Source organism: Taudactylus pleione, unplaced genomic scaffold (genome assembly GCF_031769625.1).
Source record: "Taudactylus pleione unplaced genomic scaffold, aTauple2 ptg000066l, whole genome shotgun sequence".
Lineage (NCBI taxonomy): Eukaryota > Metazoa > Chordata > Amphibia > Anura > Myobatrachidae > Taudactylus > Taudactylus pleione.
This window is the reverse complement of record NW_028284468.1, coordinates 2,838,980-2,866,747: the sequence shown is the minus strand read 5'-3', so window position 1 is coordinate 2,866,747 and position 27,768 is coordinate 2,838,980. Positions and strand designations below refer to the sequence as shown.

General features: G+C 44.4%; 1 protein-coding gene across 5 annotated transcripts in view; it reads left to right on the top strand.

The window, feature by feature from the left end:
• Window positions 1-25,625, top strand: part of PIK3CB (phosphatidylinositol-4,5-bisphosphate 3-kinase catalytic subunit beta) — a 211,350-nt gene extending 185,725 nt beyond the window's left edge. For all 5 annotated transcript variants that reach the window (XM_088466471.1, XM_088466472.1, XM_088466477.1 and 2 more), the window contains 8 exons: window positions 1,704-1,882; window positions 2,438-2,547; window positions 3,533-3,611; window positions 9,510-9,677; window positions 10,156-10,279; window positions 14,927-15,072; window positions 15,217-15,349; window positions 23,586-25,625. In XM_088466471.1, the coding sequence (XP_088322597.1) occupies window positions 1,704-1,882; window positions 2,438-2,547; window positions 3,533-3,611; window positions 9,510-9,677; window positions 10,156-10,279; window positions 14,927-15,072; window positions 15,217-15,349; window positions 23,586-23,723 (1,077 nt within the window). In that variant the 3' untranslated portion in view covers window positions 23,724-25,625. The remainder of the gene's footprint in view (window positions 1-1,703; window positions 1,883-2,437; window positions 2,548-3,532; window positions 3,612-9,509; window positions 9,678-10,155; window positions 10,280-14,926; window positions 15,073-15,216; window positions 15,350-23,585) is intronic.
• The last annotated feature ends 2,143 nt before the right edge of the window (window positions 25,626-27,768 follow it).

Genomic DNA, 27,768 nt, shown 5'->3' with positions numbered 1-27,768 from the left:
GATGAGCCGTCGCCCCAGTCTGAGGTCAAGAGCGCTTTGGAGCAAGTTTTCATCCAGGATGTCTCTGTACATTGCTGCTTTCATCTTTCCCTATATCCTGACTAGTCTCCCAGTTCCTGCCGCTGAAAAACATCCCCATAGCATGATGCTGCCACTACCATGCTTCACTGTAGGGATGGTATTGACCTGGTGATGAGCGGTGCCTGGTTTCCTCCAAACATAACGCCTGGCATTCACGCCAAAGAGTTCAATCTTTGTCTCTCATGGTCTGACAGTCCTTCAGGTGCATTTTGGCAAACTATGTGGGCTGCTATGTGCTTATTACTAAGGAGTGGCTTCCGTCTGGCCACTCTGCCATACAGACCTGATTGGTGGATTGCTGCAGAGATGGTTGTCCTTCTGGAAGGTTCTCCTCTCTCCACAGAGGAATGCTGTAGCGCTGACAGAGTGACCATCGGGCTCTTGGTCTCCTCCCTGACTAGGGCCCTTCTCCCCCGATCGCTCAGTTTAGACGGCCGGCCAACTCTAGGAAGAGTCCTGGTGGTTCCGAACTTCTTCCATTTATGGATGATGGAGGTCACTGTGCTCATTGGGACCTTCAAAGCAGCAAATATTTTTCTGTACCCTTCCCCAGATTTGTGCCTCGAGACAATCCTGTCTCGGAGGTCTACAGACAATTCCTTGGACTTCATGCTTGGTTTGTGCTCTGACATGCACCGTCAAGTGTGGGACCTTATATAGACAGGTGCATGCCTTTCGAAATCATGTCCAGTCTACTGAATTTACCACAGGTGGACTCCAATTAAGCTGTACGAACATCTCAAGGCTGATCAGTGGAAACAGTATGCACCTGAGCTCAATTTTGAGCTTCATAGCAAAGTCTGTGAATACTTATGTACATGTGATTTCTTAGTGGGTTGTGTTTTTTTTTTTTTATTAAATTTGCAAAAATCTCAAAAAAACTTTATACGTTGTCATTATGGGGTATTGTGTGTAGAAATTTGAGGACAAAAATTAATTTATTCCATTTTGGAATAAGGCTGTAACATAACAAAATGTGGAAAAAGTGAAGCGTTGTGAATACTTTTCGGATGCACTGTAAATCCTATAAACGTTTGCACACTACTGTATATCTGGTGTATCCCCTCAAGTACTGATATCTTCTGATACCTTCCAATGCTGAGTCCTGTTTTTTACACACAGTTCTTGGAGACCATGGGGGATACAAACAGTAGAGTCTTTTGCAAGCTGCCACTTCTCGATGGAATTTACCTCAAAATTTGAAATGGCACTAATATTAAGCTGAAAACACGCTGGGCTTTCTATGTAATATTCGTGCTGTTCTAAAGTTTGAGGCCAAACCTGCGAGAAGCAGCGATTTGCAAAAGCCATCCCTTTGTAACCATAGCCCATTTTCTTTATATGCAATCACCATTACTAGGTTTCTTTATACACATGTGCACCTATTACCTAAGCTATCCTATTTTCCACTCATCCCTAGTATATATCCTGATTGTTTAGCATGCATTGTAAAGTTCTAAGGAAGCCTGCAGTGAATTCAATGTGCTAGTTCTAGTTCTACTGGTTAGATGTAAATTGTTGCATTTTCTGCTACAGTTTATAGGGTTGCTTTTGTCTGTCCATGCGGGATCTGAAAATCTATTTTGGACAGTATCCTATGTAAAGTGTTCCTTCACTCTTAGGTGGAGGCGCTGAACAAGCTGCGCACATTAAACGGCCTCATCAAGCTGAACGCAATGAAGCAAAGCAGGGTGAAGAATAAGGAGACCATGCATGCCTGCTTGAAGCAAAATGCCTACAGGGATGCTCTCACGGATATCCAGTCACCCCTTAACCCCAGTGTTACCCTCTCTGATCTTGTGTGAGTGCCTATGTTGCCATTATTCCTACAGGAATAAATAGGAAGATACCATTTATTATAATAGGCACCTTCAGCAATACAGTGTCTGAATGACCGTGTTGTTCAGCAAATACTAGAGTGTTGAATGTTGTCCATAGCTGCTCATTTATGAGTCTAAAAGTCCAAATATTAATCCTAGGCATATGAGTTGTGTGTGTCCAACCACTATTTTATGTTCTACCGATTATCCAATTTGTTTTCTTCTACCAAACGTCAGATTTATTATTTTTAATAACAAGTCTTCCAACAAACACTCATAAACCTACCTGGTTTAATTATAGTTGGTTTGCTATGGTCAGTTGTAGCTTAGCTACCAGCCCTAATTCATCTGCATTTACAATGACTGATGATTAGTAACTAGGACTTGCCTCCCTTCTATTCATGTCTATTAATGGTCTTCTCATGGGCTGTGTCATCACTGCTTATAACCAATGGCCCATCTGCTTAATCCTGTAATTTATCTACCGTTAGTTATCACTACCACTTATCCTTTCTCCTCTTCTGTTCTGTTCACAGTGTGGAGAAGTGCAAATACATGGACTCCAAGATGAAACCTCTGTGGATCGTATACAGTAATAAAGGTTTTGGAGGGGACTATACTGGGATCATATTCAAGAATGGAGATGGTGAGATGAAGCTAGTTTCTTTGTTTGCCTTAATGTTCATCTAAACTCATTACTCCTTTCTCTGTAAAAAGGCTTTACAAAAATATAACACCTCCTTTTATGTGTGTATGTATATATACACACACACACACACACACACACACACACACTGTCCAGATGGTGCCAAACACTGTAGTTATTAATGTGCGCTTTTAGATAGTCCAATAGAGGTACTTCATTTAATAGTGATGATGAATCCCCATGTGTCAGTTTTAATCCATCGGGGTGTGTACATTGAGAGGCTAAATTCGATGGAGATGCTTGGGGGAAAACCTAGCCTGATCACTGAATGGGCTCTAAAATAGAGAGCCTTGCTGCAAGTGACACCCAAAAATCAATATAACCATTCAAATATTGTACATAAAATGAAGTAAATATCAGTTCTAACATTAGCATATCCAATTGCTTACATCAAAGGATGGAACCATTTCTCAAATAGAAGTGAATTGAATTCACTTTATCATATCGCTTCAGTTGGAACCATTTTATGAAAAACTTGTGCACATACGATGGTTCCACATATAACCCTACGCGTTTCGTATATTGGACTTCATCAGGGGTTTAATCTTAAAAGATAATAAAATGGGTCTCTAACGGTGTCTGAGAAACTCATTAAAAAAATTACTAGATAATGATTGGGTGTCAAATACTTACCAAAAGATGTGAAACGTATCAAGCAATATTCCTCTTATTCAGCATATAGTTGATGGCAATAGTGATTTTTTTCACCAAAGGGTTAAACCTTAGCAGAAATAGAAACAACCAGACTCCAGCTATGTAATATTTTTCAATTACCGTTTAACTTCTGGAACTCCTCCCACACAGGGACGTATTTATTTTTGAGTGTCATTTGTTTTTAGCCTTCATCTTGGTGAAGTTTTCAGGACACTTTCCCGGGCAGCGTGTATCTAACGGGTCCATTATCTGTGTGTGTTTCTCTGTACAGATCTGCGCCAGGACATGCTCGCGCTCCAGCTGCTGCGTCTGATGGACATGCTGTGGAAGGAGTCGGGGCTGGATCTCAGGTAAATGGCTTCTAATTGGACTTCTGACTCGATGGAGCAATAACATCATCTCAACCCAACCTGCAGTCTCCTCTCCTTACTGCGCACTATGAAATTGACAGTGTTTCAGTAGAACATAGAGTCTAAACTAGTATAATATTCATGGCACAAGCACTTCATATACTCAATGCACATTCATGTATAATATAGCGAAGCTTAGGTGATGGGTTTGAGAATTATTTTGTATGTTTCTAGTCCGTGTCGGACTGGGACATGAAGGACCCACCAGGGGAATGCAATGTTAGGGACCCGCTGAAAAACTGCAAATTTGCCACAGAACACATTTTATTGTTCATGCAAAAGGACCTCTATGTATCAGCTGCATGAGTCAGGGACTTGGGGAATGTAGGTAGTACAGACACAGTATGGAGCACAGACAGGATAGGCATCAAATATCTGATCACTTAGCACTGACATTTGCTGCGCTGCTACAATGGTCAAGTGGACGGAACCCTGTGTAGCAGAGGGAAGAGAGGACTGCAGGCAGAGCACACTCCAAAGGCTTCCTCCTATTCCATTTGTGTTGAAGCCCTGAATAACAGCCAGGCTGGTTGGCTGCTGCCCTGTATTCTGAACTCTGCCTGCTGCCTATGGGACCAGAAGGTCAAATCCCTCAGCTGTCGCTTCTGACAATCCCTCAGCTGTCGCTTCTGACAGCAAGGGGTCCTGAATCCACCTCTTCTCTGATGACTGCCTGGGAGGGAAGAGACTGGGAAGCCAGATATATATATATGCTCAGGAGCAACGTAAGGGTTTATGGCGCCTAGAGCAAATAAAAAAAATGGCGCCCCTTTGTAAACTGTTCTTTTAAATTCCTGTGTCGCCCCAGCCCCTGTGTCTCTCAGCTTCACCCCCCATGTCTCACAGCCTCATTCCCCCCGTGCCTTTAAGCTTCACCCCCGTGTCTCACAGCCTCATTCCCCCGTGTGTCTCAGCTTCACCCCCCATCATCCTGTGTCTCCGCAGCCATTTGTCTTCAGCTCCATCCCCCCATCCCTGTGTAACTTCATCTCCAGCCCCTCAGTGGTGGATTAGCAAGGACACACAGAAGTTTGTATCAATAATGTTAAAATCAAAGAGGTTGCATTCAGTTCCAACAGGCCAAATGACAGCCAAGTAATCACCACTAGTCAGTGACATTTATCTTAGTTTGTATTTTACTTATAAAGTTCAAATAAAATGAAACAATAGAAGCAGGTAACACAGATTTCTTATCTAAGTAATCTGCCTATGCAATACTCGTCAAGTCAAAGCAAGAAGCCCTACCAGGGAGTGCCACCACGGGTTGGGTACAGGATGCCGGCACTCGGGATCCGAGCGGTCAGAGTCCCGACGCTGGCATTCTGACAGGGTTAGGATACCGACACCTGTCAGTAGGTATCCAAACTCTCCCCCTACTCCTCCCTCCTAGTACCTAACTTTAACCCCTAACCCTCCCCCTAAGCCCATTACTTATCGTCGCGATGCCGGCGTCGGGATTCTGACTGGTGTCGGGATTCCGGCGCCGGCATTCTGAGCGCTGGCATCTCGCAGATTGGGATTTAAACTACGTCCCACCACCACAAATGACCTGGATCTCATTGATAGTACTATAAAGGCAGCATCTGCACTGCCCACTATGCACAATCCCATAAGGGCGTTGTGTATTGACAGGCCTGTACTGATTGTTTCTATAAGGACAAGTAGTGGCAGCAGCCCTCCCATACCAGGAACAGTAACTACAGGGTCAGAGTACTGTCGGGTATACACTAAGCAATGTGTACCAGTACGATATGTTGAGCCGTCGTCTACACATTAGAACGAGGTGATGAATGACGGAACAATCCCTCATTCCGTCCTTCGTTATCCGCAATGGGGCCACATGCGATATCGTCCGGTTGGACGTGCAGTACAGCCGATCGGTTGCGACCGCAGGAGTGAGCATATTGACCGTACACACTGAGCGATGCAGCCGATATGTCGTTCCAATTCATCCAGAAACGACATATCGTGCCGACATCGTCTGTGTGTACCCAGCTTAAGTTTCAACATCAGTGTCCTCACACTGCACGTGACTGCCCAACCCTAGCTGCCATGAAATGACAGGAAGAGGCTTCTGGAAGCAATCACTAAAATATAGCGCAGAGCTTACACTCTAATCACCCCACAGGAGTCAGGGATAGAACTTGTGCATAGTTTACTGTTTATGGCCCAGTGCAACAGACTGCCCCTTCCTCTCGGCCAGTAGCTACCTAATCCTCAGCAACAGGCACATGACAGGGAAAGTAGACAGCAGGCTGCGGGCACTTACCCTGGACCCAGAGTAGATAGCAGAAGCACAGCGCCCAGCGGAGCTCCTATGTTCTTCCCAGCTGTGCGACCCCGCCTCCTTCCTCAGCTCTGTTTCAGACTGCTCCTATGGCAGGGCTCCCACCTCCTCCTGTCCTGCCTTCTCTTCCAGCCGCGGCTGCTAAACCCCGCCACCCGACCGCACACGCGAAGCCTGCCTCCCGACCGTGGTCCACTAAGCCCCATCCTCTCTCAGAAAGGGGTGTGGCCTACAAACAGTGGGGCCCACCAAGGAATTATCCGACTCCCTGGCGGCCCAGTCCAAACCTGTTTCTAGTGTACTAGTGGGGCCCATAAGTCTATGTATGTTTTTCCCAGATCTGTATTCTGGTAATATGATCATGTAATTGTACCACATCTATTTATACCACTGCCATAGACCTGTTACTCTAGTTTAGGATATCTTTCTGTCCTCTAGAGAAACAGAGCACTAAATGTAGCTGGTGTTCTAGGGCCTGAATCAGAGTTGGGAAAAATAGGCTGCACTGCAGGTGAGGCAGATTTATAATGTGCAGAGAGGTTTAGATGCCAGAGGGACATGTCCAAACTTACCGTATATACTTGAGTATAAGCCGAGTTTTTCAGCACATTTTTTGTGCTGAAAAAGCCCCCCCTCGGCTTATATTCGAGTCATGCCCACATGGTACGCAGCTGAGTAGCGTACCATGCGGGTCGCGGTGCAGACTGTGTCTCTGTGACACAGGCTGCACCCTGTGTGTAGCGCTGACCGGATGGAGTTCGGTCAGCACTACACACTGCCAAACACACAGCCGCCGGAGCCGGCAGCTGTGTGTTTGTTGTAATCAGCAGCCGATGAGAGTCTGTCTGCTACTGGGGGCACTACCAGGGGGGTATTACTACTGGGGGCACTACCAGGGGGGCTATTACTACTGGGGGCACTACCAGGGGGGGTATTACTACTGGGAGCACTACCAGAGGGGGAATATTACTACTGGGGGCAGTACCAGGGGAGGGATTACTACCAGTAGCTGCTGCATTTCCCACCTTAGGCTTATACTCGAGTCAATAACGTTTCCCAGTTTTTTGTGGTAAAATTAGGTACCTCGGCTTATATTCGGGTCGACTTATACTCGAGTATATATGGTAAATCTAAGTTGCAGTGTAAAAATAAAGCTGTCCAGTATTTGTGGGCTACATGCAAAAGCAGCCTGTATTTACCCTGCATGCAAAAAAAAATACATGTATTTGTCCAGGTGCACAGTTAAATTTTTTTGCCTTGCTCCCAAAAATCCTCTCCTTAGTGTGCAAGCTAACCAATGGCACCAAATCCTAGATGCAGAAAGACGCATCATTCCTGTGCCAGGAAAGGAGTTCTGGTATTGTCCCTGCACACAGAGCAGGAATAACCTGACAGGGGAGAATCCTCTTCGCACCCCCCACTTGTATGAGCTGCCCTCCCGCTGACTCCTGTCAGAACCTCTTCTGACAAGGATGTTTTTACACCCCCCTCCTGCTAAGTTCTCTGGGGATCTCAGCTGTCATCACTTGGCCTCTGGAAGGGAAGTTACTGGCCTCACGCCTGTGCACACTATACTAAGGGTGTGACATACTCTCATGAAGCAAGGCCAAGCGACCGCATGACCCTAGTTGTCACCTATGTAGAGCTCCATCTGCCTTTGACTGTCCAGACAGCTATGTTTAAACATCCCATTGCAAAACACACACACACACATACTTAAATGACAGAGTGCTGAATTGGTTGGGTAGATGTCATGTATGCAGTATGTCAGGATTAAACACTTTGTCTATTGATCATATAGGATAGGCTAAATCTGTGATTATAATAACTGTATTCAGTTGCAAATGTAAACACTTGGTAACCGTTCTAATTGTAAAAGATCGTCTCTGCTACTCTCCAGCAGGTATCATGCAGAATGAATATGTTAAATTATTTGCATCAGGTCATGCGCCAGTACAGTCTAAACACATTACCACTGACCTAACCAGTAAAGGTGCATACTGTACACACGTAACGATTTTTTGAACGATTTGTCATTAACGACGTCGTTATCACTCAGTCATTCAAAAAATCGTTCAGTTTCTGAGTTATAATGATGAACGATAATCTTTCAAGCGCGCTCCCGTTTGTAGTTATTGTTCATCGTCCAATTCAGACTGTCCAGCATGACTATTTTCATAAGGGAAAGAACATGTTTCGTTCATCGCTGTAAAAATTGTTCATTACACTTCAAAAATCGTTCACTTTTTCAAGGGAAAATCTGACAGAAAATCATTGGTTACAAAATCGTTACGTGTGTATGCACCTTAGTACATTTGTACTGTGGGGGGGAGGGTGAACTATAGCCGGGGCGCAGTGTAGGGTATGGCGATGTACAGCTCAGGTCATGCAGCAAGATGGCTTGTTATGGGAAATGAGCAGGGGTGTTTTCTGTGCCGGGTACAGAGCAGGCCTAGCTATGGGTAGCACTCCTCCAGTTATATATATTTGACATAACAAGACAATTGAAGTAAGATAAAGGGATGGATAGAGTGCATTTTTTGGGATGTCCCCTGTACTGCCAAAGGGTGCGCCCCCTTCTCCCATTCCCACTATGTAAGAATGCTTCAACTGGGTCTCCTGTATGTATTTATTAGGTGCACGGTGCAGCTTCCAGCAGAAGATCAGAATCTAGGTGACTGTTATTATAAAACAAAATGCTACAGACAAACAAATGTAATCATTATGCATGTAATACACACAGTCCTGATAACCCCTCTCTTTCCAGCACTACTTATTACAATGCTGCACTCGCTCTCCATAAAGCTAGGCCCACTCTTAGTTTGTGCAGATGTCTCCTGAGAGTGGAGAGTATACATGTAAATGCTCCCATCAGACCGTCTAAAATAAATGCACCGTAGTTGTTTCATGCACTCAGTACATTTACTGAATGCTCCTTTGTGTTTAGGTTAGCGGGGCACTTTAATTCATGAGAACACATTGCCCAAAGATTTATATTCCCACCCCCCATAAGCAGATACTTTATATTTCAAATGTCAGTAACAATAGTTTCATAAGGACATTTCTTTCATAGCCACATAAGACAGCGCCCCCTGGTGTCCTAATCTGGAAAAACTAACACATTTGCTGATAGTAAAGTGGAAAGTCAACCAAATCCTGAATTAGAGCATCTAACTTCACACTCGCATGAACTGCAGGAAAGTACATACTAGCCACACACCCTATGACCATATTGTGGAGCAATGCATGCCAGCAGCTGTGCTGTGCCACATTGCTATTATGTAAGCAGCAGCTGTACTGTTAAATAATATTCTCATACAGATGTTTTATTCATTTACATCTGCCTACTTACATTTTAAGAAACTAGCCTCATTATTCTACCTTAATATTATCTGGCATTAATAATACTTATAGTTGCAATTACAGCTCAGTTCAGTGTACATCTAACGAGGTGTCGTCTGTTTGCCTCTCCTGCAGCATTGCCATGTCTCCAGTTTATGTGCATTACAGTACTCCTATAATAAACAAATCATTCAAATCATGTGTTTCAGGATAGTGCCTTATGGGTGCCTGGCAACAGGAGACCGATGTGGTATGATAGAGGTGGTATCTGCAGCAGAGACCATTGCTGATATCCAACTTTACTGCACCAATCTTGCAGCAGCAGCTGCCTTCAATAAGGACGCTCTGCTGAACTGGATCAAGGAGTACAATGCAGGGTAATGTCTCACCCTTTTATCACTGTTACTGTTAATGAGCCATAGACATAACTCATCACTATGATCAGCACTTTATAAGATAACTGCTTATGTTGAATTCAGTACATTATCACATGCAGACTAACTTCTCATTCCGAACTCAGCCCAGATTTATCAATGAGTGATATTCTTGTTATCACTCGTTACTAATCATAAATGGTGCTCCAACCATAAATGGTGCTCCTAACTGACATTTTTCAAACACATGACAGTTAGGAGCTGATTGGTTGGAGCACCATTTAAGATAATTCATGAGTGATAACAAGAATATCACTCGTCAGTAAATCTTTGGCCTCAATGCTTTAAGGTACACTTAATGCTGCATGTGTAAATCCAATGTCCATGCTAATGCAATCAATATGTAAATGTCTGTATTCCGGGTAACACGGCAGATGATCTTTTGTTGTGTGCAGAAAACAGTTGTCATTCCTATTCACAGAGATCACCTTGAGAAAGCAATTGAAGAGTTCACACTATCCTGCGCTGGCTACTGTGTAGCCACTTACGTGCTTGGGATTGGGGACAGGCACAACGACAACATAATGGTCAGAAAGACGGGACAGGTGAGGAACTATCAGTGCTCAATGGCAAATGCAACATAATCTGTCTAGGGGCATGTACAGTACACACTGCATTTAACTTCAGCCCAACTGCACACTATAAATGTGGCACACATGGGGTAATGTGTGTATGTACATATGAGTGTGTGTGTGTATACACAGTACTGTGCAAAAGTTTTAGGCCGGTGTGGAAAAAAAAATGCTGCAAAGGAAGAATGCTTTCAAAAATAAGTGTTAATAGTTTATTTTTATTAAGCAAAAAATGCAAAGTGAATAAATGGAAGAGAAATTAAAGCAAATCAATATTTGGGGTGACCAAGATTTACTTTCAAAACCACATCGATTCTTCTAGGTACACTTGCACAAAGTCAGGGATTTTGTAGGATTATAGTCAGGTGCATGATTAACCAATCATACCAAACTGCTGACTTTTATTTTATAAATTGTTTTCAAACTGTTCCTCCTATGTGAGGCTTGATGCACCCCAGTGGATGGATTACATAATAATTACATAATGTAATAAAATCACTGTCCATGAGGCAGCAGCTGTATGCTCATGCATAACATGTGCAGAATATTTCACATGCTTTTGTATGTACACCAGCTATATTTTTTTTTTTTTTTTTTTTTAGCACCTAAACTTGCATCTGATCTGTGCGATAATAGACAGGAGTCACTCTAAACACTTGGCATTACTGTGTGGCTATAAATAGGCTGTCTCGCTATTTGACATAAGAACACGCAACATTCCCCGGCACATTGCTGGCATCCAATAGAGTAGTCTAAATAATATGGTCTCCTATTTATAAACATAGTGCAGAAGTCCACGTTGTACACATTTGCAAATATAGAAGTATGATGAATGTTATGTACGTGGCACTGTGCGTTGAGGAAATAAAGCACACAACATACAGAAAAGTGTGTATGGAACTATAGAAATAAATTATAATTCTGTACATCGGAAGTAAAGGTATAAAACAAACAAGTGAGGGCTTTGACGTGTGGGTGAAAAATTTGAATTGTATTCTATAGGGAATAAGGAGCCAATATAGAGGTTGGCCAAGCAGTAACAGAAAAGTGGAGTGATTAGCTTGGGAGAGACTGGATGTGGGGAATGTAGCAGCAACACCCAGGTAGCAGACATGAGGAACAGAGGAGCATGTGATGCTGGTGGGTAGGCTGTGGGGACTAAAAAAAAGTAAGATGATGAGGTCATCTGTATAAATGGTAAGCTTTATGTAGTGTTGGGACATCCATGAGGAGATAGCAGGGAGGCCCCAGGACTCACCAAACGAGGTGAGGAGAGATGGCTTGGAGAGGACCAGTATATTTGGGTGTCATCAGCCTAGAGATAATACTGCAGGTCCAAAGGAGTTGATTAATTCGCCAAGGGAATTCAGCAAGAGGACAGAGCCCCAAGGATAGAGCCTTGTGTGAGTGAAGGGGACAAGAAGCTTGAGGTAGGAAATGAGAAGTAGCAGTTTGTAGAGATAGTAAGGTAACCAGGTAAGAGCAGTGCTACAAGGGGTGTGGTACAAAATGTCCACATGCACAATGTCAGCATGGGAACAGTGTTGAAACTGTACATCTACTGGAGGCATATCGACATAGTAGGTTTCATTTTTTACAGTATTTAAGCCCTAACATTAATTATAACATGTACTGTAAACATTGTGACTGTCGACAATCTCATTGAGTTTATTCTGGATGATGACATAATGACAGCATACCCTAACAAACGGTATAGGAGGAGGGGGTGCTCGATGGTGTTGAAGGCAGCTGAGAGTTACAATATGGTAATAGTGCAAATGTGTGCAACTAAGATTACTGCATTGTGTGTATAAATGGGAGTCCCTTTTTATTAGTCTTAAAAGATTAAAAACAACACACACTTACTGGTTTTTGATAATCACCTTTCTCTATATTGTTTTTATTCCATTATTTGCTGCAGATTACGTAAGGGGCCAGGAATCTGCGTGCAGACCCGGGCCTCGTCCCTCCCGTAAAACAGGAGTGGTGACTAGCCACGCCCCCGCTCCGCCCCCTAAATGCGCTGTGGCTTGGGAGGGCCTGCGAGCTTAATCGTAGGACCCGCTTTGCACATGCACAGAATGGGTCCTGCGCAGGAGCAGCCCCGGAAACGTTCATCATTGGATGAGCGTATATCTCTGAATCAGGCCCATTGTGCAACCTTCTCTTTTGGTGCGCTTGAGAGCTACTGTTGTAAGATTTGTCAATGGTAGAGTGCAGACATGAGGATTAGGGGACAGCGCGTGTATTACACCACTACTCTGGGAGCACACGGTGTTGGAATGATAACCTTGGCATCACAAACACATGGGTGATACCTGAGACTCGTCCATCCTTACAGGGTCTGAAATCTCCATCGTAGACTGTATTCCCAATATACGTCTTGGAGCTTAAAGCTATCCATCTGAGCCTTTGAGGTTGATCAACTTTCTTACTGGGAAATATGGGGACAGAGGCCCTGATTCAGAGCCGGACGCTCGCTCTGAATCAGGGTGTCTTTTTTTTTTTTTTTTTTTTTTTTTATATGGAGCGGCCTTCTGGCCGCACGCATTGCTGTGGGTTGCCACCCACAGCTAATGCGAGTGGCCAGGATGATGGTCGCGATGGTCAAGACCATCGCGATCATCGGGCTTGTGGTAGGGTCTCGTTGCCACAAGCCCCAGAGAGCGACGGATTGCCCGTCGCTATCCGGGTCTCGTGCATGCGCACGATGGAGCCGGCTCCGTTGTGCGCATGCGCTGTGGGCCACCATCGACCCGGTTGCGAGCGCACAGCGCTTGCAACCGGGTCTGAATCAGGCCCAGAATCCAAATAGATGACACCATCACTGCTTTGGTGTATAGTGAACAATTGAGGTTACAAGAACACTGGCAGTAACCAAGCAGACAGTATCTTGCACTGGACAAAAAGCAAATGAGCAATTCTCTAATCCAGTGGTTCACAACCCCAATCCTCAAGTACCGCCAATAGGTCATATTTTGTGGATTTCTTTAGTCATGCACAGGTGAGGTAATCTATTTTGCTTGGTCAGTAATTATTACACCTGCTTCTACAAACTGAAATCCTCAAAACATGACCAGTTGGGGAAACTTTGGGTGATGAGAGCCACTGTGTCTAATCCACTTACATACTCTGTCCCCAATTTGGAAGCCAGCTATATAAGTTGACAAACCTTAGACCCAGCCCAGTTATCTATTTTCTGTAGTTGTCTAAAAACTACTTGTCTATTTTCGCTTTGTCCTGAGACCCTTCAGCTCTCGATAGATGCCCTGGTGATTCTATGGAAGTACAGTGTGGATTTTCACTAAAGTCACTTTGGTGGTAACGAATTGGGCTACAATCTCATGGTACTCAAATCTAGTACAGCTTAAATCAATGGAGACCTTCTGTCCCAAGGGCACTGGCTACACAATAGTCTAAGGCAGTGATCCCCAACCTCGGTCCTCAAGGTACACTAACAGTCCTGGTTTTAGTGATATCCATGATTGTGTACAGATGGTTAAATCAAAATAACTGCGGTACTAATTAAGTCACTTGTGCTCAAGTATGGCTATCCCTAAAACCTGGACTGTTGGTGTCCCTTGAGGACTGTGGTTGAGAACCCCTGGTCTAAGGGGCCTGATCCTCACAGGGAGTGGGTGATCTAGATTAGTATGTTAACAAGAAAAAAAAACTTATGACAGGTTTTGGAATGCCTATATCAAATAGTATATGATGGGTCAGATGTCTTACAGTTGTGTTTCTCATCTCTTGACATTGACTTGAATTTGACAGATGTGTGGTTTTTGGTTTACAAAATGTATCGGTTTCTTCCCTTTCTGTTTTTTGTTTCTCCTGAACTTTGCTTTTATTCTTGAGATCAGGCTCGTCATATAAGGAATTGTCACCACCTGTCTTGCTTTCCTAAATCTAGATCCATCATGGATCCTAAATGTTCCTTTCAGCACTGCAGTAGTCTCTCATTGAGCATCGATCAGCCCCTCATGGATCCTACACCAGGGGGTATATTTAATAAAGTGCAGGTTTATACAAGTAGAGGTGTTGCCCATAGCAACAAATCAGACTCTACTCATCATTAAATCTAGCACCTTCTAGAAGATAATAGCTAGAATCTGATTGGTTGCTATGGGCAACACCTCCACTTCTGTAAACCCGCACTTTAGTAAATATACCCCCAGGATTCTTTGGGTAAACACCACTGTCTGTATTCCTCTGGTGGCGTATTTTTATTTTTTTTTCCCTCTACCAACTGTTAAATTCAGGTCTCAGAGGTTATTGGCTATAAAAGTGGCCGTGCCGCACTAGGATGTCTGTCCTGTGGTTTTGCCAGTAGGAGAGAGTTACATTTCAGATATCTTGGTTCCTTTTTTGTGTCATTTCAATATAGAAGAGCTTCCACAACTGGAAGGGTAGCAAAGATATATATATATATTTTTTTTTAAGTGCCCTGCTTCTTATGGCTGAGGTTTAACCCATCAGCGTCAGTCTGTGCCACCTATTGCCCTCTGAAAAATGTATTTCAGAGTAAGTAACAAAATCCCTTTTAGCTTTGTATCCTTATAACTGGCAGCATTATATAACCTAATGAGATTCATAGTGTTCTGCCTCCTCTCTCTTCAGCTGTTCCACATTGATTTTGGTCACATTCTTGGGAATTTCAAGTCCAAATTTAAAATTAAGAGGGAGCGCGGACCTTTCATTCTCACCTATGACTTCATCCACGTTATCCAGCAAGGAAAGCCAGGGAACACTGAGAAATTTGGCAGGTGAGTTTCATATCTGAAATGTTTCAGTAAACTCAGCCCATAGCTCTACCATTGAACCTTTCTCCATTTGAGCTATGAGATGTTTATATTATAATGTTACACTGTGTGAAGCTCCCATAATTGTATGTGTTTCCCTCCATACAGGTTTCGGCAGTACTGTGAGGAGGCTTACCTAATCCTACGCAGGAATGGAAACCTCATCATCACACTCTTTGCACTCATGCTGACAGCTGGGCTCCCAGAGCTTAGCTCTGTGAAAGATATTCAGTATGTCAAGGTAAGTGAGAATACAGAACCAAATCTGTGAGCGCTGAGCCGCTCCAGCACACATCAACCCTAAAACAACACACAAGACTTGCTAATACACAGCTCATGCACATACCCATTTCTAAATACAATCATAGCCATATTCTGTAATATCTTCTGCCTAGCACAAAATCCATATCTTTGATTAAGACCCAGTTAATGCGTGTGCGTGACGGGGCAGCCACTGGGGGTGTGTGACTGCAAACAGAGCTAACATACAAAACTTATATTAAATAAGTATTTAATAAATGTTTATTTAAATTCCATACAGATATACAGCCATGGGCAAAAGTTTTGAGAATGACGCAAGTATTGGTTTTCACAAAGTCTGATGCTTCAGTTTTTATGATGGCAATTTGCATTTGCTCCAGAATGTCATTAAGAGTGATCAGATGATTGCAATTAATTGCAAAGGCCCCCTTTTCCATGACAATGAACTTAATCCCAAAAACATTTCCACTGCATTTCAACCCTGCCGCAAAAGGACCAGCTGACATGTCAGTGATTCTCTCGTTAACACAGGCGAGCGTGTTAACGAGGACAATGCTGGAGATCACTCTCTCATGCTGATTGAGTTAGCATAACAGACTGGAAGCTTTAAAAGGAAGGTGGAGCTTGAAATCATTGTTCTTCCTCTGTTAACCATGGTTACCTGCAAGGAAATGCATGCAGTCATCATTGCTTTGCACAAAAAGGGCTTCACAGGTAAGGATATTGCTGCTAGTAAGATTGCACCTAAATCAACCATTTAATCGGATCATCAAGAACTTCAAGGAGAGAGGTTCAATAGTTGTGAAGAAGGCTTCAGGGTGCCCAAGAACGTCCAGCAAGTGTCGGGACAGTCTCCTAAAGTTGATTCAGCTGCGGGATCGGGGCACTACCAGTGCCGAGCTTGCTCGGGAACGGCAGCAGGCAGGTGTGAGTGCATCTTCACGCACAGTGAGGCAAAGACTTTTGGAGGATGGCCTGGTGTCAAGAAGGGCAGCAAAAAAGTCACTTCTCTCCAGAAAAAACATGAGGGGCAGACTGATATTCTGCAAAAGGATTGGGCTGCTGAGGACTGGGGTAAAGTTATTTTCTTTGATGAATCCCCTTTCAGATCGTTTGGGGCATCTGGAAAAACGCTTGTGTCATGCCAATAGTAAAGCATCCTGAGACCATTCGTGTGTGGGGTTGCTTCTCAGCCAAGGGAGTGGATTCACTCACAATTTTGCCTAAGAACACAGCCATTAATAAAGAATGGTACCAAAACATCCTCCAAGAGCAACTTCTCCCAACCATTCAAGAACAGCTTGCTGAAGCACCATGCCTTTTCTACTTCAGGGTCCATAGGGAGTCCACAGGGTTGACCTTGGGGTATAGCTGGATCTGGAGCCACAGGCACCACACAGTTAAAGCTTTTGCTGCTCCCAGGATGCACTGGGTCCATCCTCTATACCCCGCCCCCGAGCCACAGGCACCTCAGTTTTAGTTGGTTCCCGGTTGGAGTCGGGTCACCTTTAGCACAGGGGGACTGCTTAGCAGCCCCTAAGCTTATTTTATTTAAAGCGTTTGAATTTATTTTATTTTTTACTACGCTTCAGAGCGGTAGCATAAGACTATCCATTGGTCGTCCAAACTGCTGCTCCTACACCCTGCTGGCGCCGCGACGCTAGTACAGATCTGGGGATCGCGGCGGGACCCCACAGTCTGTACTAGCACGGGCTCTGGGTACTCCCACGACTGCTGCTGGAGCGCCGGGGATCAGGTTAGACGCGGGTCACCGCTGTTTATATATTTTATCATGTCTGATGAGAAGTTGAGTGCTCCGCGGCTCCCACTCTGTTCTCCTGCAGATGCTGCGTCGCAGGTGTTAATCAAGAGTATTTATCACAGGATGGGCTGTGTGTGCTGTGCCAGCAGTTTACCTGGTCCCTCTAACCCCCCAATTTCGGGACAGGACCCTCCTTGGATGCGTTTTCTCAGGTGCTGGCTTCCATCGCGGACCGTCTGGCGGTCCCGACTGCCCTCCCCCCTAGGGGATTACCCCAACCAGCCATCCCCCCTTCTCAGGGTATACCGCATCTGTTGCAGTCTCCCCCTGGGCCTCAAGCTGTTAGTCCTTATGTGGGGTTACCTATATATATTCAGTCCCCTCCAGTGACACAGCAGTCCGTCATTCCCTTTCAGGGTCTACCTCAGGCGGGTAAACCACCATGGGTGGACGTGTTCTCCAGTTCAGTCCTGAGTTTGGTGGCCTCATCTTCAGCCTTTCAAACTATGCTACGAACTGACAGACCTCAGAAGGCGTCTAAATGCCCTGTTATGTCATCCCTGTCTGCACAAGTATCAGACTCTGAGGCGTCCTCTGATGATGGGGAATTGCCTGAGGACTCGGAGTCCCCGGTCTGGGAGGTGGAAAACTAAATCTTTTAATGTGCCGGCATTGGTAAGGGCGGTGCGGTCTATTCTTGATATAGAGGATGACGCACGAGCCCCTAAATCCAAGTATCCAAATTTCAAACAGACGAAAGTGACTTTGGCTATTTTTCCCCTATCTGACCAGCTAACTGATCATATGGCGGAGGCCTGGCAGTCGCCTAGTAAGAGGTTCCAGCCGCAGAAATGTTTAGCGTCTAGTTATCAGTTTATTTCAGGTCATTGCAAAAAGTGGGAAACCCCGCCTGCGGAGGATTCTCATGTTACTCACTTAATCAAGAGCGCTACCTTGCCTTTGCTGTCCATTTCATCCTTAAAGGATTCCACAGACAGGAAAGTGGAGACTTGTTTAAAATCGATCTATTCTCTCTCAGGGGCGGTGGCTAAAGCCATTGAGAGCTGGGCCAATGTACTGGAAGATACTTTTCCTGAGGATGCTCCGGAAATGCAGAGAGCTTTAGTGGGACAGATGAGGGATGCCGCTTCCTGTATTGGAGAAGCGTCTTTGGATGCCAGTCTTCTGACTTCCAGAGTATCGGCTGCAGCGGTGTCTGCTCGCCGGTCTTTGTGGCTGCGATCTTGGAGAGCGGATGCGGATTCCAAGAAAGGCCTGGAGGCCTTACCCTTTAATGGGGAGATATTATTTGGCCCAGACCTGGACAAAATTGTGGATACCCTGGCTAAGTTTGTGTCAGCTTTTCTACCTTCGGCAGCTGCACCTTCTAAGGCTAGGACCTCTGCATTTCGGTCCTTTCATACTCCGGGAAAGTCCAAGGGACGGTCCTTCCCGAGGCAGTCGATGACCAAGGACGCCCCTAAGCCTAAGAAACAAGCGTGGAGTGCTAGACGCCCTTCTTCCAAGCCGGAGGATAAACCTTCTGCCTGATGGGCGGGCCTCTCCCTGGGGGATCCCTGAGTGGGAGTCCGACATCTTCAATTCGCCCAGTGCTGGTACAACACCACCACAGATGCCTGGTTTGAGAAGTGGTCTCTCAGGGGTATGCCTTCTCCTTTCGTCACAGGCCTCCCCATCAGTTCTTCTGCACAAGTCTTTCTCAGGACAAGACCAAGGTCTTGCAGATTCAGGAAGCAATAGAGTCCTTGCTGAAAGCAGGGGTCATTGTTCCTGTTTTGCTTTCTCAACGCGGGGCGGGTTACTATTTTACTCTGTTTCTGGTGCAGAAACCCAATGGGTCTCATTAGTCTATCCTCAATTTAAAGTCGCTGAACAAATTCCTCAGAGTATCCAAATTTAGGATGGAAACTTTGCGTTCCATCATTCTGGCTATGGAACCTGGGGATTACATGGTCTCCCTGGGCATCCAGGACGCCTACCTTCATGTTCCTATAGCGCCTTCACACCAGCGGTATCTGAGGTTTGCTATACAACAACTCCAATACCAGTTTCGGGCTCTGCCCTTTAGCCTCTCCACGGCTCCAAGGGTTTTCACCAAAATGATGGCGGTCATGGCAGCCCATCTTCGGAGCCAGGGTATACGGCTTCTGCCGTATCTAGACGACCTCCTATTGCTCTCAAGCTCTCCAGAGGTAATTTTACAACATCTACACCTGACGATCGCTTATCTGCAAGCGCACGGGTGACTGATAAATTGGAGAAGATTTCCTCCTTACAAATGCGGGTGCGCGGTTGCCTGAAGAGTTGCCGAGTGTCTCTTCACTCGGCAGTGAGGGTTCTGGAGTCCATGGTGTCGGCATTTGACATGGTGGAGTATGCCCAGTTTCATTCCAGGCACCTGCATGGGCTGATTCTATCCAAATGGAGCGGGTTACCACACAGGATCAGGACTCAGATGCTGGTGTCTCTGGAAGTGCGCCTGTCTCTCGCTTGGTGGCTTCAGACATCACATCTCACCAAGGGTCGCCCCTTTTGGATCCCGGACTGGGTTCTGCTCACGACAGATGCCAATCTCTGGGGTTGGGGTGCAGTGACTGGTCCACTCTGACTTCAGGGCCATTGGACGGCGGAGGAAGCGGTTCTTCCCATCAACAGTCTGGAACTTCGGGCCATGTACAGAGCCTTCCAGTTGTCCAGTCACACTCTTCGAGGATGTCAGAGGTGTCACGCATCCTAGCCTGGGCAGAGTGCCACCTTCTGGCCATCCCAGCAGTCTTCATTCAAGGAGTCCTCAATTGGGAGGCGGACTTCCTCAGCCATCATGACGTGCAGCCCGGGGAATAGTCTCTTCATCCAGAGGCATTCTACTCGTGGACAGGTGGGGACTGCCGGAAGTGGACCTCGTGGCCTCCCGTCACAATCGCAAGCTCCCCGTGTACGGGTCCAGGACAAGAGACGCCAGTGCAAGCCTGGGGGATGAGCTGTCAGTGAAATGGACATTTCAGCTGGCGTATCTATTCCTTCCGATATCCCTGCTGCCTTTGGTTCTTCAGAAATTCTAACAGGACGGCGGCACGCTTCTGCTGGTGGCTCTGGCTTGGCCCAGACGTCCTTGGTACTCCAATCTTCGGAGCCTCTCCATCGATATTCCGTTTACTCTGCCTGTATGTCGGGACCTGTTGTCTCAGGGGCCCCTGCCTTTACAAGGATCTGGGTCATCTGTCTTTGATGGCGTGGCTCTTGAGACATCCGTCTTAAGATTCCGGGGTTTTTCGAGTTCAGTCATGAGCACGATGCTACAGGCACGCAAACCTGCTTCAGCCAGGATTTACCACAGAGTGTGGCATACTTATTTTCAGTGGTGTGAGTCCAGAAACTACGATCCTCAGGCATTTCGTGTTTCTAGGGTTTTGGCGTTCCTTCAGTCTGGTTTGGACTTAGTGCACACACATGAACCTTCAAAGAAGCTAGACGTAAGCCTATCTGTGTGGTTCCAGCGCAGGATAGCTACTCTGCCTGATGTCCTCACCTTTTTCCAGGGTGTCCTCAGGATTCAGCCTTCCTTTGTTCCCCTAGTGGCTCCTTGGGACTTGAGCCTCTTGTCGGTGGAACTCAAGTGGTTGACGGTTAAAACGGCTTTTCTCCTGGCGATTGCTTCAGCCAGGAGGGTGTCAGAATTGGGGGCGCTTTCCTGTTGTCCTCAGTTTCTGATTTTTCACCAGGACAGGGCGGTGCTTCGCACTCGTCCGGGTTTTCTACCTAAAGTGGATTCTAAGTTCCACATTAATCAGGAAATTGTTGTACCAGCCTTTCAGTACCTGACATCTCGGCTGGTGAGGCTTCTTTGGATGTCGTCCATGCTCTCAAAGTTTATGTGGACCGGACTAGTTCCATTCAGAAGTCGGATTCCTTGTTCGTCCTCTTTGGTTTTTCACGAGGGGTTGGCTTCGTTTCGTTATTTGTGAGGCTTATACACAGGAGGGTTTGCCTGTTCTCGCCTCTCTTAAGGCTCATTCTACTCGGTCTGTGAGTCCTTCGTGGGCTGCTAGCTGTGGCGCCTCGGCTGTTCAGCTGTGTATGGCGGCCACATGGTCTTCCATCCAGACTTTTCTGAGGTTCTATGCGTTTGACACCTTTGCCTCTGAGGGTGCATCCTTAGGGCGCTGGATTCTCCTTTCAGCACAGGAGCATCCCCGCCCTTAGTTGTACTGCTTTGGGACATCCCCAAGGTCAACCCTGTGGACCCTCTATGGACCCTGAAGTAGAAAACAAGAGATATGGTAAGAACTTGCCTTAATCTCTTTCTACGAAGTCCATAGGGTCCACAGGGTGCCTGCCCTGATGCACCTGGCTTCATAGGGGCTATGTGGCTGGTCACCGGTTTTCCGTCTCCCTTTATGTGAGTATGGTTCTTGTGTGTTCCAGTCTTCCTTCTCTCTGTTTTTCCTCCTCCAGCCTTGGCTACTTACCACCTGAGGTGCCTGTGGCTCGGGGGTGGGGTAATAGAGGAGGATTAACCCAGTGCATCCTGGGAGCAGCAAACGCTTTAACTGCGTGGTGCCCGTAGATCCAGATCCAGTTATACCCCAAGGTCAACCCTGTGGACCCTATGGACTTCGTAGAAACAGAGATAACAAAGGTAAGTTCTTACCATATCTCTTGTTTCCCAGCATGATGGAGCACCTTGCCATAAGGCAAAAGTGATAACTAAGTGGCTCGGGGAACAAAACATCGAAATTTTGGGTCCATGGCCAGGAAACTCCCAAAACCTTAAAACTTGTGGTCAATTCTCAAGAGGCGGGTGGACAAACAAAAAACCACAACTTCTGACAAACTCCAAGCATTGATTAGGCAAGAAAACATAGTACACTGAAATGATAAAAAAACAGTTAGTTATTTAACCTGGCTGATGATTTTCTGGTTAATAACAAGGACAGTTTGTTGCATGCCAGGGCGAATTGCAGAGGTCTTGAAAAAGAAGGGTCAACACTGGAAATATTGACTTTTTGCATAAACTTAATGTAATTGTCAATAAAAGCCTTTAACACTTATGAAATGCTTGTAATTTTACTTCAGTATACTATAGTAACATTTGACAAATAGGTCTAAGAACACTGAAGCAGCAAACTTTGTGAAAACCAATACTTGCGGTGTTCTCAAAACTTTTGGCCATGGCTGTATATTAACATACGATCTTCCAATGAAAGATATATTTAAATTAAGTGCACTGGAGCACATTAAGGGGCATATTTCTGGAAGCCATGTATCCTGAATGAGATGCTGGGACATGGGCTCCAATAAGAGCCTGTACCAGCGAATGCTAAAAAGTAGAGATCGCTTGTGTGTAGAGATGAGCGGTTCGGTTTTGACTCTGTTCTTTTTGCCAAATTAGTGCAAGTTCGGATTTATCTTATTGGCTATCCAAAACACGTGAAAGCCGGATAGCCAATGTGATGCTATTTTTGAGATCCGAACATGACCGAGTAAAACCGAACCGCTCATCTCTACTTACAGTATGTAATCACTTTACTTCCAGGTTCGAACCCAACTGAGCTACTACACAAGTGTGGCCAGTGGACTGTGCATGCACCAGAGGTAGTTGCCAGAGAGGAATTTGACTAATCCCTCACCGTAAAAATATGCAAAAATGTAGCCCATAGGCTACAATGGGACAATGCTGTGTAAAGTTTGAGTTGGATAATGGGGCCAGGCTCTAAAAAGTTCAGCTTTAAATAGCACCAAAGACCCAAAATATTCAGTAATTGTCAGAAATCAGCCATTTTCAGAGGATTGACCACATTTTGGGGCTTAGTAAATAGGGCCCCTAAAGCCCCTCACTCCGCATTGGAACATTCTGATGAAAACTTGTTTGTCTGGTACCAAACTCTGCTTTACTGAACTGGTAGTTATTATGAAGCCATACTGTGTATGAAAGCTAAAATGGTGCATTTCCATTCTCCTCCATATTTGGCTCCTCTTGGTCGCTGTGCACAGCCATGCAGGGGTGGAATGTTCTGAAGAGAAGTCAGGTTGGAGCACTGCAGTGTGGACTGCCTATCACTTGTTACATATGCCGCTGCTGTATTCCAGAAAGCAGAACACTGTAGCAGCTTTCCAATGTTACATTGAGCCCAATGTCAATTGTTTTCTCTCTGTAGCCTTTAGTTCACCTTCTATATCTATTCTATAGATTTTAAACTTGCTACCATTTTATTCAATTTATTTATCAATCCTGTCCCTCCCACCATTGCAATGTTATCATGCCTTGGTACCCCCTTTTTGCCTTGGCCATTGATTGCTGCTATTGTGTTACTTTGTGCTTGATGCATGCTCGGACTTAGCAGTCTGTCTTGCCCAGGAAAATCATTGAAAGCTGTTGAAATATTTTTTTTTTTCTGATGATGATCATTGTACTTCATCTTTTCCCTTACAGGACTCTCTGGCCCTGGGAAAGACAGAAGATGAAGCACTTAAACAGTTCAGGCAGAAGTTTGATGAGGCTTTAAAAGAGAGTTGGACAACCAAAGTAAACTGGATGGCACACACTGTGCGGAAAGATTACAAGTCCTAGTGGCATATAGACAGCTTACTCCATCTCTGACAAGGCCAGCCTCCAGATTATGTTCCTGGTTCTAGAAAATTGCCACTGTACTGCAGAAATTTTGACCAAGCAGCTGCAGAGGAATCATGACTTACAAATCATCACCACATCACCACAAGAGACCAGTAACCACCCAGAGTCCGGCTGGCCAGAGGACTGGATGCAAAAGCAGTTATGTTCAATGCAAACACACTGATGCAAATCGTGAACATTAGAACACAGTGTGCTGGCTTCAGATGTTTTGACGACAGTACAAAAAGGAATGTGGGGATGATAGATTTGACAATAATTAAATAAGAACGAACTCATGCACCGCAGCAAGGCTCTGGTTTTGCACACTTTCCATTTGGATTTTCTGTTTTGAGCCCTTTTGTTCGATAATCTGTTTGTGTTTTGTTTGTTTTTTTTAAATCCTGCCACCCGTGTGGCTCAGACATTACAAGTGATGGGAGTACAGTCATTTTTACCAACTGTTTTAGAAAGAATATCTTTTTTTTTTGTCTTCTAGAGTACTCTGTAACCTTTTACAGCTCTGCACTGCCGACAACGCCAACTCCACACACACAGCCATTTTTACTGGAGACTAACTGGGAGCAAGAGATGGAGTTCAAATTTCACAAAGATTGATAGTAACAATTATGTGCGTCTTCCATTCTTAATTCCATTTCCACCGAGGTCTCGAACTGTTAATGAGGACCATTTTTAGGGTATTTGGCTGCTTGTGTCTATACCATCTTAATGAAATATTATTCTAACATGGAATGGCACGTTGGACAATTTGAAACTACTACAAATTATGTTATACTCTGGATGTTCCGCTACTGTACCATGTCCTGCAACCTATATTCCTCCCATAAGTACTTAATATGCATATGCAGTCTAACTCACTAGTCCTTGAGCATTTCCAGCAGCTGAAGTGAGGATTTATGTCTGTAGAACAGGCAGCATAATTACTGACCTAGCCAAATAGACTAACTTACTTGTGCATGCACTTGAGAAGTGTGTTAAATCTGCTATATATATCTGATAACTTCCAAAAAGTCAAACATTTCTACTTACCTCACCATCAAAGAAAACCTAGTACACTGAAATGATAAAACCAGTTATTTAACCTGGCTGATGCATTTTCAGGTTAAGTAACAAGGGCAGTTTGTTGCATGCTATTTTATCCAGCAAGGCAACACTTATTTTTGGGGGTTTTGTAATAATTACAAATATTTAGGAAACCATTTATTGAGTGATTTCCTGTGTTCTCTTTGCTGGTGAGTGAAATCTATATTTTGATATTTTAGTCTTGCATTAGGGTTATTACGGGCATCATAGTCTAACCTCTGTGCAAATGCAAACAAAAGTTCAGTTTTGGTTCCTTTGTGAGTTAGCTCTCTGAGCAACTTGATATGATTATACAACGTAGGAGATCGATGACCTACCTGCTGTTGTGTGTCAGTGTCCGAATATTTCTATGGAGTTCAATGTGACTGACTACCAATTACATTTACATAAAAGAAGAATATAATTGAGATTTATTTATTCCAAATTTTTTGGGTTTTTTTAGAGATGAAAATACTATTTTTATTATGATTTGGGGGTCGTCACATATTTCCTATATTTATTTAAAGTTTGGAAATTGCAACTTTTCTGTGATATTCCAGCTGAAAACAGAATGTCCTATTTTGTACAGAACACGCATCTGGCAGCAGGTGCCGAAACGTGTTCAAAGCTTGCACTGCACGGGAGATTTCCTGACTACTTGTGTTACACACATCTTACACTGGAAAATAAATGTGTAAATAGATTATAGTGCTGTTTTAATGAGAATGTACCTTATTGATTTTACACTGTAAGTGGGATACAACACCTTCTGATTTAGACGCTGAATAAATATAAAATGTTCTATAAAATGTCTTCTACTTTCTGCGGGTTCTCACGTTTGGGGCTAAAGAGCCACTATAAAGAAAAATAGGTGAATCTGCGTTTTTAGGTCTTTATAAAATAAACTAACAGGTTTCCTTTTCAACATATGGATGAATATGTATTATATATTGCATAGGTTCCCAAACTTTGCCGTTACAGTCAAGGTTTTAAGGATATTCATGCTTGAGTACAGGGGACTTAATTAGTAACTCAGTCAATTTTGATTTCACCATCTAGGCTCAACCATGGATATCCTTAAAACCTGGACTATAATGGCGAAGTTTGGGAAGCTCTGATATTGCTCCTCTGGCAGTTTCTATTAGGCCAATTACCCTGTAGCGTTAGTGCAAAAACTTCTTCAAAACAAAGTGATCGCACATGCCCAGCACAAACATGAGGTAACTTAATGTACTTGCTTGCTTTTGGAGATCACTCCATTACCCTCTGTTTGTTTACTTGTGTTACAGTAAACACAATATAGCAGGCAACATTTGGTCGCAGAGCTGCTGTAGTGCTCCAGAGCACAAGTAACATCACATGTGGCTAAGGAATTATGGGAAACAAAGGTTTCCATGCTCAGGTGTTTTGTTCTTCCTTTATACTTTACTGTACCCTGCACAAAATTGATGTTGGTAGGTATAAAGCAAAAACTAACTAGTTGAGGCCAGATAATAACCAGCAGAACAGAAAGACAATTCTTCACCACCAATGCAAGTCTGTATCTAGCGGATGACATCAAGAGGAATTTGTTCATATTGTGATCATTACAGTTGCACTTACACACCAGCTGAACACTGCTGACTTACTAATGCCTCTCTCAGACAAAGCCCGGACTGACACAGGATTTTCAACAGTGTTCAACCCCCGTTGTACATCTGTTTACACTGCACTTTGGTTTTCAGAAAATCCTGGATCTTCAGCTTTCACACTAGACCTGCAAGTGCCCTACAACTGCACCCAGCACATCTGATTGACCAATGAGGTAGAATAACCCCCCAATTTAATACTGTATTCAAACCAGGTCAGACCCGGGAAAAACCCATCTCATAACCAGAGGTGCAGACCCGGGTTGGATAACCTGTGTTGACCCATACATGAGCTCACAACCCTAGTTTCTCCCTAGTACCTTCCTAGGGGAGAACGGGGGGTATAAATTATTTATTATTTTCCTCTATACGATTAATTCTAAGTTGATCGTCCTCTTCCTCTCTGCAGCAGCCAGCACCATAAGTGTTCAACTTTTTATTTATTCATTTATTTTGAAAGATGGTCACTAGATGGCCCTACTATCACCAAATATATATAAACCAGAATTGTGTATATTTTTGTTTAAGGAGAACTGAGGATATTTCTGTGCAGTATTTGTAAGATACAGATGTGTCCACATACATCTATCCTTCATGCTCTACAAGTCACGCCACACACAACTCGGGAGCTCAGTGGGCCTCGGTAGCGCAGAGCGTCTTCGTGCAACTTTTTACCTTCAAATGCGTCTTATTCACACAGTGATGCAAATAGATAGCACAAATGAATATGATTAAAATGATATGCAGCGTGCCTATGTTCTGTGCATCTGCATGTGAAGCGCTATGTTTCAGTGTAAGCGCCTGTAACACTATCGTGTCAAATGCAGATACACCCGCAGACGCACACAGAATATAGACACGCTGGATATCATTTTAATCAGCAGAAGCTGCTTGTACTATCTATTCACATCACTGTGTCAATAAGACGCATTTGAAGGTAAAAAGTCATACGAAAGACGGTCAGCGTTACCGAGTCACACCACTGCATGGCGCGGTTGGAAGGGCTGTTTAACGCACAAGGATGCTAGATGTATGAGGACACATCTGTAGGGACCGAACGGCTGCGATCTTCCATATAGATAAAATACTGTGGGCCTCATTTATCAATGAGTAATATTCTTGTAATCACTCGATACTAATCTTAAATGATGCTCCACCCAATCGGCTCGTAACTGTCATTTTTCAAACACATGACAATAAGTAGCTGATTGGTTGGAGCACCATTTAAGATTAGTAATGAGTGATAACAAGAATATCATTAATTGATAAATAAGGCCCTGTGTATCATACTTGCT